Source organism: Rhinoderma darwinii, chromosome 7 (assembly GCF_050947455.1).
Source record: "Rhinoderma darwinii isolate aRhiDar2 chromosome 7, aRhiDar2.hap1, whole genome shotgun sequence".
Taxonomy (NCBI): domain Eukaryota; kingdom Metazoa; phylum Chordata; class Amphibia; order Anura; family Rhinodermatidae; genus Rhinoderma; species Rhinoderma darwinii.
In genome coordinates, this window is record NC_134693.1 from 45,349,961 (window position 1) to 45,364,306 (window position 14,346).

Here is a 14,346-nt window from a genome sequence, read left to right on the forward strand (position 1 = left end):
CTGGCTTAATTTGGCAATAATATAAACCAGACTAATTTCAAATGTCAGTCCCTAATGCCATATACACTATATTGGCATGTGGTGCCATGTGCCAAAGGCTTTTAATGCCTAGTGCTTAGGATTTCTATGCTAATCCATTTAGTGAATTCAACAATGCTATGCTAACCTAAGTGCCTGTGAAAATGTACAATACCACATTACAGTGAATCTAGAGGACACATCTCAGTGATCTTATGCCCATTCATACATATTACATTCAAGAATCTGATAACACCCTGGTCCGTGTACCTAGTCGTCTTCATATAGAGCGGAACGGTTTTTCAATGTATGTTGCTGGCTTCAGATTAGTAGGTCAGAGCTGTACACCTCTTCAAAATGACAAGAAACTTCTACGAAAACTTATACCTAAGTACTCTCAAAGCCAGGTGGAGCACGAACAGTAGAAATATCTACATATCGGACATAGCCATGGCACCCAAACTGAAAACACCCATTGTCTAGCTGCTGGCTGCATTCTGAGGACTGGATGGACAATTGAAACAACGTAATGTTTTAACTCATCCTTTTATTTGAAAGTAAAAACCGGATCATGAATAATAGAAATGATGGCGACAAATTCAAACTGGAAAACACTTGAGAATAGAAATCAATTGGAGCTGTAATATTTAACACAAAAAATAAATCTGTATCGTAGGAAGCAATGATGTATAGCCCATCTCCACCATCCAAGGATATACATGGACATCAACCAAGTTGCATGAAGACCTGATGAGAAACCAGATGATGGCGGCGCTTTCTTAGAATTTTCTCCAGTGGCCGCACACAAGCCGGGAAAAGTATCCGATTTTATACATTTTTAACTATAGAATTGCAGCAAATAAATCTCACATTACTACAATCATTCGTGGGAGTACATGGAGGTCTATCTTCTTCAGCGATGAAGTCTTGCTTTTGTCTCGGAAGCAATGGTAGCCGGAGATGGGTCTGGAGACGATGTGGGCAATGCCATGAAGAGGCCTTCACAAGGGAACGTCACAACGGTCCTACTCCCGGGATTATGGGGTGGCATAACGTACAGTAGCCGGACCCCTCTATTTTTCATTTCAGGTACACTAACAGCTCAGCGTTGCATTAATTTGGTCGTGGAACTAGTGGAACAGCCATTTCTCCAAAGTGTCTCAGAAGCCGTTTTTCAACAGGACGCCAGGCCACATGTTGCTGGTGCTACTGTGAGCAACCTACGTTGCCTGAACGTTCTTCCATGGCCTGTAGCGTTTCCAGGCTTGTCTCCCATCGAGCACACCTGGGACGTCATTGGTCGGAAACTGCAAAAGGATCTGCCAATCTTGATGATTTGCGTACCCAAGTGCATTCAGCGTGGCATAACATTCCTCAGACAACGATTAATAACCACATTGGTAGCATGCTAAGCCATGTAAGTGCGTGTTTTTCTTGCACGTGGCGGTCACACTCGATACTGAATATATCAAGATGTTTGGAATATTTTGTTCCAATTTTTTTTTCATTTGCATATCATTAACTTGTCTATCAATCCTGGGATTTCCACAATTCCAAAACTTTTCCTTCTTGGTGTTGCAATTTCAATGTTGTAAGGAAGTGACTGGAAAGGTGGTAGATGGTGTCTATATTCCACCAAGGTTTCTCTTCTATATACGGTAAAGGAGCTCCAAGTATCATACAAACCAGGAGGAAAAACACATTGCTAGTTTTTCTCCATGTTGTGTGTAAGGTACGGAACTTGGAGGTTTTGTAGTGTCCTGGGTGGGATGAAGCCTCCATTCCTAGTCCAGTACCTATTTTCCTATTGGCCTCATTAGTAAATGCAGCTGTACTGAGGCCTATTTAACCCTGCGCTGCACTGCGTAAGGTCTCTCTGCAGAGCAGTGTTACTGCTCACAAGCTGCGTACAAACTGAAGGTACAGGTTTATGATATATTGTCTGTAAGATAGAGGGAACTTTTTACTGTTTAGTCAGTGCTTGGACAATCAGGATTTTTTTATGTTTTATTTTACTTTTTGCAACCTGTATATTTCTTGAAAGCACCTACGCTGTCAATAAAAGCCGGAAGGGACCCGAGCTTTGGACACATGAAACCGGTCTGTGTCTTTGTAAAGTCTGACTTCACTCTGGCCAGTGAGCTAAATCCCCACAGAGTATATTTATTTTTAGGTAATATAAAATTAAGTGAACACTGTACTCTTTCAGTAACATTCAAAATATTTCATTAACTTTGGCTAATGTCACTTATAGGCTACCTATTGGTCAATCCTTTCTAGACATATACCGTATGACTATACAAACTCTCTTTCATATGCCAGAGAGTGCTCCTTATACATATAACCATACAAATGGCTACAGGTTTGTTACATAATTACGCAACATCATTGTAACACAGTTAGTCCTTTTAGGTTAAGCCGTTCTCCCACAATGTTGATCCAAACGAAACTATAAACCATCTTGGAGGTAGACGAAATGTTTTCTCGTCTTAGGGGAAAAATTCCTTTCTGACAAATTTGGCGATCAGAACAAATCCCTGGATCAATTACTCATCTCCAGTAATCTAACTTGTATAACTACTGCTTTCAGGAAAGGCATCGAGGCCCCTTTTAAATGCCTTCTATAAATTCACCATGACAACCTCCTCTGGCAGAAAGTTCTAGTTTCACTGCTCTTACAGTTAAGAATCCCTTTCTATGATGATGGTGAAACCCGCTTTCTTGCCATCGTAGAGTTTGCCCTCTTGTTATAGACCTGGGTACAAACAGATCATGAGTGAGATCTCTGTATTGACCGTTGATATATTTATAGCTATTAGGTCTCCCCTTAGCTGGTTTTTTTCTTTTCATGTGCATCTTTGCCCATTTTGATGCATGGTGTGTGTGTGGGGGGGGGGGGGGGGGGTCGATATTCAGGATGCTACATAATTTAATTAGAAGATTCTGGCATCTAGTGATACAGAGTCTATATGTGACCGCAGTCCGCAAGCCCCCTTTTCCTTCTATTCAGTCCAAAGCCAATATGAATATTCGACACAACAAAAAAAAAAAAATTCAATAAGACTGATTCTTTTTATTAGAAGGGGATAAAATGGAGATTTTCTCATTTCTAAAACACTACTATGAATTACAGTTTCTGTGCCCACGTCCACAATATGTACGAGTATTTGCTCATGGGATTTCTTTGCCAAGATGGCCACTAGCGATTTCCTCACATTGTTAGACGACCTGGATGGATTTGAACATGTCAGCAAGAACAAAGGTTTCATCCCAGAGCAGCCCCGGTCTCTTTAACTGTTTCTCTAAGCTTCTTGCAGACTCTTTTAAATCAGGCAGGTCACGACTTTGACCAGAAACAGGTTGGCAGAACAGGATTTCATTCACTTCATCCTCAATCTTTTGCACATATATTAGAGGGAAAACATCATGAATAGTCTTTATCACTTGCCCCTTCAACACAGGGTCACGGCACACGAGGTTCAGAATAAAGATTCCTGTAAGGAAAGAAGCGGTAACATTATTATTAGGCAACAACCTACTAGACAGACCCGAGCAAAGTATTAATATCAGTGGGCAGCGTAAACACGCAGCCTTACATTGCAGGTATACATTTTCAACTTAAACACTAAAGAACTCCTTGACAAGCTATCCAACCCTAGTAATAGGTTCTCCTAGCATCTCTAGAATAGTCTGGACCGTGACAAGAACAGTAGAGGTTAGGAGACTCTAAATGGGAAAGCATGGCATCATTTCTAAGCTGAGAACCATGGAGCCCACAACTTAGCAAATCCATCACGGCAACCACGATACTTTTAGACTCTATTCTTATACGATACCAACATGTTAACCATTCTTGTCCACTATGAGATAGGAGAAGATATCCAATACATCTACCTAGGGCTGTGGAATTATTCGAAAAAACATGAAACCGAAATTCAACTCAGATAACTGCATTTCGTTTTTTTCATTTTCTATTCCCAGTTTGAACCAACTGTATCTGCGTTGTCAGGATGGAGATATAGTTGAATCCGATGGTAAAGCAGGGGGCCGTTAGGTCCCTGCTCTACAATTATCCATGTAACGCGGGCAGCTCACGGCTTAGCGCAGACAGGCACGATGACGTTACTCTGCTGTGAGTGGACGAGGCATTGACGTCATCGTGTCTGTCTGACCCGAGCCACACAGACCAGAGGAATCTTCTCTACTCGTCGTTGGAACGGGGTTAGGTGAGAACGTATTTTATTATTTTTATTAGGCACCTTTGGGGCTGTGTAGGGGCAGCAGTGAAACATACTGCGTGGGGGCAGCTGTGGGGAATTATACTAAGAGGGGGCAGCTATGGGGGCTTTATACTGTGTGGAGGGCAGCTATGCGGACATTATACTTTGGGGGGATTGCTGTGGGGCATTATACTGTGAGGGGCAGCTATAAGGGGCTTTATACTGTGTTGAGGGCAGTTGAGGCAAAATACTGCATGGGCATTATACTGTGCGGGGCGCTACGGGGCATTATACAGTGTTAGGCAACTATGGGTGCATTATATAGTGTGGGGGCACTATATGGGCATTATACAGTGTGTGACAGATATGGAGGCATTATACTGTGTGGGGGCAGCTATGGGGATTTATACTGTGTGGGGGGCAGATATGGGCAAAATACTACGTGGGGCAGTGTTAAGGGGTATACAGCAGGCTCAGTGGATATATATGAATTCAAAGACGTAAAAAAGGTGTGGTATGCAAAAAGGGGTGTGGTCTAAATAATCGTTCATTATTCAGAATCAAGGTTACATATTTAATTAATCACGATTTGGATTTAGGTCATAATCAATATAGTTTTACAAGCTGGAAACATTTCTCTCAGAAGGTTTCTAAAGTATCAAAACTTTGATCAAAGTGTAGTTACTCTGAAGAACGGGAAACTTGTACCTCCAAACGTGAAGAATGTAGTGAAGACAGCCCACTTAATTCTTAGGGAAACTACTGAATTGTACTAGTGACATATCACAGAAAATGTTGGAGGGAATGTAGCCCTTTAATTTTGTTCCTTAATTAGAACAAAATTGTAAAACATGTTTTTTTTTCTGATTGTAGATTTATTCTATTTTCTGTACTAGAATAGAGGGGCAGCCATCTTGCCTGAGCTGCTTTTCAAAGCATTCAGCATTCATGGTTTACAGCAGCCACATGGACCATAGGAAATAATAGTCTGCATATGACCTATTGACTTTTGACGGTAGAGTTTTCTAGGCATGCTCTGTGACCTGTGCAGACGTCACTGTGCAGGGACGGGGAGGACAAGAGCTATAACCATCATCTATTGTCAATTGTAAATCCTGAGTTTTCTAGAACATAATATTTATATAGTATTATATAGGTGTTACTGGTCAGCGTAATCCTGCCTGCGGTGATGATAATGAGATGATGCTGAGAAGTGATCTCCACAGAACAGGAAGGATCAGTCTATTATGAATGGTGATCCTGTTTTCTATATATCGAGGTATTACTTGTCATTGTAATCCTGCCTGCGATCATGCGATGGCGGCTGAGAAGTGATTTCTACAGATCAGGAAGTGTCAGTCTATTGTGAGGCTCAGTGGCCAAAGTGAAGACTGTAGGATTTCATTTTTTTCTAATATACATAGTGGAATAGAAAATAAAAAAAATAAAAAAAATCACTGAAAATGTAAAGTTTACCATAACAACTAGATTTAAACCATAGGTAATTTTCTGATGACACATTCCCTTTAAATAGGAGTGAAGCACTTATTATTCTACTTCAACTGCAAACAAGCTATGAAACAAGTTTTAAAACGTAGCCTTGTATTAAACATGAGAATGTTACAACGATGACTTTAGTAAAGGTTGCAAACTTCATGTAAGCAGGTGTAAAAAAAAAAAATGTTTAAAAATACAACTAGATTGAACTTTTTCCAAGTGTCTAAATCTTCTTACCGTTATCCTTCAAGATCTTGTGGACATTTAGTAAAAACTTCTTCTCTACAAAGGCGGGCGGCGGGCAGCTCATACCAAGGCTGGTGTCTTTGCTGTCCACATCAAACATTACCACATCATAAGAAGCTTTTCCTAAACAGCAGAAGACATTTCAAATGGAGTTTACGGGCACTTACACCAATTTGCTGTTTATGTATAAATATAATCTACGTATAACTTTGAATAACTTTGTACATACCTTGTTTTACTTAAATTGTACTGATCCTAAGATACAGCATGTATTATAGATCAGAGATGTAGTTCTGCTGGTTGTTATTGGAAACCGTTTCAAACTTGCTGACAACCACCTAACATTTTAGCTGATAGCCTATAATGCAGTAGAACAGGTAGTGTTTCCTATATCAGATTACCTGGTGTACAGACTACAATTCCCAGAATGCATTGTGAATTTCCTCTCAAACGCTTGCAGAATTGTAAATGCAGCTCTGTAGTACAAGGCTACTTACACACAGCAGTATTTTATTATGTGATCAGTATTTTGCAACAGTATTTGCAACTCAAAATGAGGAGTGGGTCAATAACAGAAGAATTACAAATCTTTCCATTGTACTTTTTCCCTGTGTAGGTTCCACTCCTGGTTTTTCCAAAAACTGATTCTAAATACTATCATGTGAAAGTGGCCTAAGGGCCCCTTCAAACTTCCGTCTATGGTTTTATTTACAGCTCCGTTTTTTATACGCAGCATGTTCCATCGGATCCATATTGGTAACGTTTTTAGCCCATAAAAGTCTATCGGTTTATTTTAAAAAATGCCAGTTCTGTTTTTGGATAGTTCACACGTGTATTTGTTCCATTATTTTACATCCGTATTTCAGCAACATTACCAAAAAAAGAAAAAAAAAAAAACAACAAAATCCTTTAACAAAAAAAGGAACACAGATGAACAAAAAATTTACAATTTATAACAAAATATGCATCCGTATTTGATACATATCCTCATACGCAAGTGTGAAGAAGCCCGAAGGCTAAAGGGAGACTGCTGCAGTAGCTTGATAGTTAAAAATCAATCAGTGGAACTACAAAAAGTCTCATTGTAACCTAAGGGTCAGTTCACACTGAGTTTTTTTACATGTTTTTTACGCGGAAACCGCGCCAAAAAACGTCCGAAAATGCCTCCCATTGATTTCAATGGGAGGCGGAGGCGTTTTTTTCCCCGCGAGCGGAAAAAACGGCTCGAGGGAAAAAGAAGCGACATGCCCTATCTTCGGGCGTTTACGTCTCTGACCTCCCATTGACATCAATGGGAGGCAGAGAAAGCATATTTTGCTGAGTTTTTTGCTTGAGGCGCTCAATGGCCGTGGGCGAAATATGCAGTGAAAATCGGCGTGCAGGCAGAGCAAAATCTGCCTCAAAATTCCAAACGGAATTTTGAGGCAGATTTTCTGCCTGATAAAAAAAAATCTGTGTGAACCCAGCCTTAGCCTAATACAGGCTGTAACTCAAGATTAGTCCAAAAATCAGTAATACGATTTACAAAGTTGCCCATATTGTTTTATAGATTAATTCAATAGATAAACAGATAAAAATGACTAAAACGTAACCTAATAGATGGCCTTTTAATTTTATTTTTAACAAAGCAATAACCAGCCTACAATTCATATCATTCGTTCTGTAAGTGTGTAATAAGGGCAAACGTCATTACTTTATTTAACATCAAAATAATTTCATTCTAAAAAAGTAAAAAAAAAATTTCCGATGACACATTTTCTTTAAAAAGGAAAAACTTCAGGAAAAACTGATAAACTGGGTTATGCCTAATGCAAAACCTGAGATGTAGTGCAGAACATAAAGATTGAAGTCATGCACATCTTCTTCAGTCTCTTGCACTCGGCAGAATATCAGTAGAATTTTTTCCTAGAGTTTTCCTGTAATAAAGAAAATACGTTTTCACTCGGGAACGTTCCATAGGATAATGGTATATTCACACGGTGCAGTCAAACTGCAATTTATTGCTGCGATTACCACGAAATTATGGCAAAATGCAGAAATTTCACCCAACCGTGTGAAAATACCCTAAGGCTAAATGCAGGGTCCAGACACAGTTGTCGCTCTGAAGAACCATCGCACCATCTGTATGCAGCGGAGTACCGTGGCTAGAGAACAGTCATAACAAAATGCTTACCTTTTTCTGCCAGGGCATTAATATGAGCCAGACCATCAGCAAGATGAACCTTTAAACGGTCATCTAGAGAGAACCCAAACCAGCGGCAAGCTACATCCAGCACAGCCGAATCAATCTCAACAGCTTCAACTTGTGAACCCACAAAATAGTCATGGATAAAGAGTGAGAGACTGCCTCCGCCGAGCCCTACCACCAGTACAGATATGCGGTGGTCTGTAAAAGAAGAACGATACAAATTATTTTACACTCACAAAAATTCTTACAATTCCGAAATACAGCCCCATATAATATAAGTGCCTTCTAAATCGTGTAGATCTTAATGTAAAATGAATGCATATTGCCATAATCCCCCACACCCCAAAAGGGGCAATATTATACTTAAAGTGGTACTACCACAGGATATGCCATAATTGCCTGATTAGGGGGGTCCCAACCCTGGGAGGATGGGGGCTTGAAGTAGGCAGAAAATAAAACGGGTTGTCTCAAAGTGTGGGTCCCCCACAACGAGCCAGAACAGAGGGACACATTCTGTAGGAGTGTCTCCAGTTCAGGTGGGATGAAGTAGTCCACGCATTACATATACAGCTTTTTTTAAATGGCCGCCATGTTATACTACATTTCCCCTGCAGTGGTGACTGCGTGGGAAATGTCTGGCCAGAAAAGGCTTCTCCTGCTTGCTGGGGGTCCCAGGAGCCGTTAGTCAGCAGCTCTGAACTGGTCGTATGACATACTGCATCACATGATCCTTTTCAGATCTGTTGACTGGCTGAGATGGATCATGTGATACACAAGGTGACTGCACAGAACTCTATCTGGGCATTCTAATTTTAATTAAGTCTAGAGACAGGTCACTTCAACAATGAAAGCTCACCTTTACCAAACACTGTTAAACTTGAGGTTGGGACGTATTTAAGAGGAAACATAGAATATACAGCTTAAAACAAAACAAAAAAAAGAAAACAAATTGGGGGAGATTTATCAAAATAGGTGCAAACTAAAAGTGGAGGAGTTATCCATAGCAACCAATCAGTTTACCCCTTTTATTTCTCATAGGCACTTTGACAAATTAAGGCAGGAACCTGATTGGTTGTCATGAGCAACTTCTCCGCTTTGTACTAGTTCTGATAAATCTCTCATTATATATATATATATATATATATATATATATATATATATATATATATATATATAAAAGACTTCCCAAGTCTGGCTCAGGACCAAGCTTGTGCCACCTGCTCAGGTTTGCTGAACCATCAAACATCACTAAGCTACTAACCAAGTGATGAATATGGCATGTACACTAAAATAAATTATCTTTAAAAATGTTTCGGTCAATTCCTGTCTCTTAACGGATATTCCCTATATAAGGCTGGAACATCACACGATTTCTTGCCTAGTCCAGCACAACACAAGAACAGGAATTGCAGTAGTCTAAAATCCTGTAATGACATGTAGCACCCTATACCTTCATAATATAAGACTTCCTATGTAATGCCGTGTAGCACCCTATACCTTCATAATATAAGACTTCCTATGTAATGCGGTGTAGCGCCCTATATCTCCATAATATAAGACTTCCTATGTAATGACGTGTAGCACCCTATATCTTCATAATATAAGACTTCCGATTCCAATATCCTGCAATGACGTGTAGCACCCTATACCTTCATAATAGAAGACTTCCTATGTAATGACGTGTAGCACCCTATATCTTCATAATATAAGACTTCGTATGTAAAGACATGTAGCACCCTATATCTTCATAATATAAGACTTCCTATGTAATGACATGTAGCACCCTATACCTTCATAATATAAGACTTCCTATGTAATGCCGTGTAGCACCCTATATCTCCATAATATAAGACTTCCTATGTAATGACGTGTAGCACCCTATATCTTCATAATATAAGACTTCCTATGTAATGACGTGTAGCACCCTATACCTTCATAATATAAGACTTCCTATGTAATGACATGTAGCACCCTATACCTTCATAATATAAGACTTCCGATTCCAATATCCTGCAATGACGTGTAGCACCCTATACCTTCATAATACAAGACTTCCTATGTAATGACATGTAGCACCCTATACCTTCATAATATAAGACTTCCTATGTAATGACATGTAGCACCCTATACCTTCATAATATAAGACTTCCTATGTAATGACATGTAGCACCCTATATCTCCATAATATAAGACTTTCTATGCAATGATGTGTAGCACCCTATATCTTCATAATATAAGACTTCCTATGTAATGACATGTAGCACCCTATACCTTCATAATATAAGACTTCCTATGTAATGACATGTAGCACCCTATACCTTCATAATATAAGACTTCCTATGTAATGACATGTAGCACCCTATACCTTCATAATATAAGACTTCCTATGTAATGACGTGTAGCACCCTATACCTTCATAATATAAGACTTCCTATGTAATGACATGTAGCACCCTATACCTTCATAATATAAGACTTCCTATGTAATGACGTGTAGCACCCTATACCTTCATAATATAAGACTTTCTATGCAATGATGTGTAGCACCCTATATCTTCATAATATAAGACTTCCTATGTAATGACATGTAGCACCCTATACCTTCATAATATAAGACTTCCTATGTAATGACATGTAGCACCCTATACCTTCATAATATAAGACTTCCTATGTAATGACATGTAGCACCCTATACCTTCATAATATAAGACTTTCTATGTAATGACGTGTAGCACCCTATATCTTCATAATATAAGACTTCCTATGTAATGACGTGTAGCACCCTATACCTTCATAATATAAGACTTCCTATGTAATGACGTGTAGCACCCTATACCTTCATAATAGAAGACTTCCTATGTAATGACGTGTAACACCCTATACCTTCATAATATAAGACTTCCTATGTAATGACGTGTAGCACCCTATACCTTCATAATATAAGACTTCCGATTCCAATATCCTGCAATGACGTGTAGCACCCTATACCTTCATAATACAAGACTTCCTATGTAATGACGTGTAGCACCCTATATCTTCATAATATAAGACTTCCTATGTAATGACGTGTAGCACCCTATATCTTCATAATATAAGACTTCCTATGTAATGACGTGTAGCACCCTATACCTTCATAATATAAGACTTCCTATGTAATGACGTGTAGCACCCTATACCTTCATAATATAAGACTTCCTATGTAATGACGTGTAGCACCCTATATCTTCATAATATAAGACTTCCTATGTAATGACGTGTAGCACCCTATACCTTCATAATATAAGACTTCCTATGTAATGACATGTAGCACCCTATACCTTCATAATATAAGACTTCCTATGTAATGACATGTAGCACCCTATATCTCCATAATATAAGACTTTCTATGCAATGATGTGTAGCACCCTATATCTTCATAATATAAGACTTCCTATGTAATGACATGTAGCACCCTATACCTTCATAATATAAGACTTCCTATGTAATGACGTGTAGCACCCTATACCTTCATAATAGAAGACTTCCTATGTAATGACGTGTAACACCCTATACCTTCATAATATAAGACTTCCTATGTAATGATGTGTAGCACCCTATACCTTCATAATATAAGACTTCCGATTCCAATATCCTGCAATGACGTGTAGCACCCTATACCTTCATAATACAAGACTTCCTATGTAATGACGTGTAGCACCCTATATCTTCATAATATAAGACTTCCTATGTAATGACGTGTAGCACCCTATATCTTCATAATATAAGACTTCCTATGTAATGACGTGTAGCACCCTATACCTTCATAATATAAGACTTCCTATGTAATGACGTGTAGCACCCTATACCTTCATAATATAAGACTTCCTATGTAATAACGTGTAGCACCCTATATCTTCATAATATAAGACTTCCTATGTAATGACGTGTAGCACCCTATATCTTCATAATATAAGACTTCCTATGTAATGACATGTAGCACCCTATATCTTCATAATATAAGACTTCCTATGTAATGACGTGTAGCACCCTATATCTTCATAATATAAGACTTCCTATGTAATGACATGTAGCACCCTATATCTTCATAATATAAGACTTCCTATGTAATGACATGTAGCACCCTATACCTTCATAATATAAGACTTCCTATGTAATGAAATGTAGCACCTTATATCTTCATAATATAAGACTTCCTATGTAACGACGTGTAGCACCCTATACCTTCATAATATAAGACTTCCTATGTAATGCCGTGTAGCACCCTATACCTCCATAATATAAGACTTCCTATGTAATGACGTGTAACACCCTATACCTTCATAATATAAGACTTCCTATGTAATGACGTGTAGCACCCTATACCTTCATAATATAAGACTTCCGATTCCAATATCCTGTAATGACGTGTAGCACCCTATATCTTCATAATATAAGACTTCCTATGTAATGACGTGTAGCACCCTATATCTTCATAATATAAGACTTCCTATGTAATGACGTGTAGCACCCTATACCTTCATAATATAAGACTTCCTATGTAATGACGTGTAGCACCCTATACCTTCATAATATAAGACTTCCTATGTAATGACATGTAGCACCCTATACCTTCATAATATAAGACTTCCTATGTAATGCCGTGTAGCACCCTATACCTTCATAATATAAGACTTCCTATGTAATGAAATGTAGCACCCTATACCTTCATAATATAAGACTTCCTATGTAACGACGTGTAGCACCCTATACCTTCATAATATAAGACTTCCTATGTAATGCCGTGTAGCACCCTATACCTCCATAATATAAGACTTCCTATGTAATGACGTGTAGCACCCTATACCTTCATAATATAAGACTTCCTATGTAATGACATGTAGCACCCTATACCTTCATAATATAAGACTTCCTATGTAATGACGTGTAGCACCCTATACCTTCATAATATAAGACTTCCGATTCCAATATCCTGCAATGACGTGTAGCACCCTATACCTTCATAATATAAGACTTCCTATGTAATGACGTGTAGCACCCTATACCTTCATAATATAAGACTTCCTATGTAATAACGTGTAGCACCCTATATCTTCATAATATAAGACTTCCTATGTAATGACGTGTAGCACCCTATATCTTCATAATATAAGACTTCCTATGTAATGACATGTAGCACCATATACCTTCATAATATAAGACTTCCTATGTAATGCCGTGTAGCACCCTATACCTTCATAATATAAGACTTCCTATGTAATGACATGTAGCACCCTATATCTTCATAATATAAGACTTCCTATGTAATGACGTGTAGCACCCTATACCTTCATAATATAAGACTTCCTATGTAATGACGTGTAGCACCCTATACCTTCATAATATAAGACTTCCTATGTAATGACGTGTAGCACCCTATATCTCCATAATATAAGACTTTCTATGCAATGACGTGTAGTACCCTATACCTTCATAATATAAGACTTCCGATTCCAATATCCTGCAATGACGTGTAGCACCCTATACCTTCATAATAGAAGACTTCCTATGTAATGACGTGTAGCACCCTATACCTTCATAATATAAGACTTCCGATTCCAATATCCTGCAATGACGTGTAGCACCCTATACCTTCATAATATAAGACTTCCTATGTAATGACGTGTAGCACCCTATACCTTCATAATATAAGACTTCCTATGTAATAACGTGTAGCACCCTATATCTTCATAATATAAGACTTCCTATGTAATGACGTGTAGCACCCTATACCTTCATAATATAAGACTTCCTATGTAACGACGTGTAGCACCCTATATCTTCATAATATAAGACTTCCTATGTAATGACGTGTAGCACCCTATATCTTCATAATATAAGACTTCCTATGTAATGACATGTAGCACCATATACCTTCATAATATAAGACTTCCTATGTAATGCCGTGTAGCACCCTATACCTTCATAATATAAGACTTCCTATGTAATGACATGTAGCACCCTATATCTTCATAATATAAGACTTCCTATGTAATGACGTGTAGCACCCTATACCTTCATAATATAAGACTTCCTATGTAATGACGTGTAGCACCCTATACCTTCATAATATAAGACTTCCTATGTAATGACGTGTAGCACCCTATATCTCCATAATATAAGACTTTCTATGCAATGACGT

The 14,346-nt window shown here is 38.5% G+C and overlaps 1 protein-coding gene and 1 long non-coding RNA gene across 5 annotated transcripts in view; one reads left to right on the forward strand and one right to left on the reverse strand.

The window, feature by feature from the left end:
• The window catches only part of LOC142657846 (uncharacterized), a 484,403-nt gene that overhangs the window by 385,424 nt on the left and 84,633 nt on the right, over positions 1-14,346 (forward strand). The window lies entirely within an intron of this gene.
• Positions 3,072-14,346, reverse strand: part of METTL13 (methyltransferase 13, eEF1A N-terminus and K55) — a 29,350-nt gene continuing 18,075 nt past the window's right edge. For all 4 annotated transcript variants that reach the window (XM_075833297.1, XM_075833296.1, XM_075833295.1 and 1 more), the window contains exons 6-8: positions 8,155-8,367; positions 5,973-6,104; positions 3,072-3,512 (exon numbers count right to left, since the gene is read on the reverse strand). In XM_075833297.1, the coding sequence (XP_075689412.1) occupies positions 3,238-3,512; positions 5,973-6,104; positions 8,155-8,367 (620 nt within the window). In that variant the 3' untranslated portion in view covers positions 3,072-3,237. The remainder of the gene's footprint in view (positions 3,513-5,972; positions 6,105-8,154; positions 8,368-14,346) is intronic.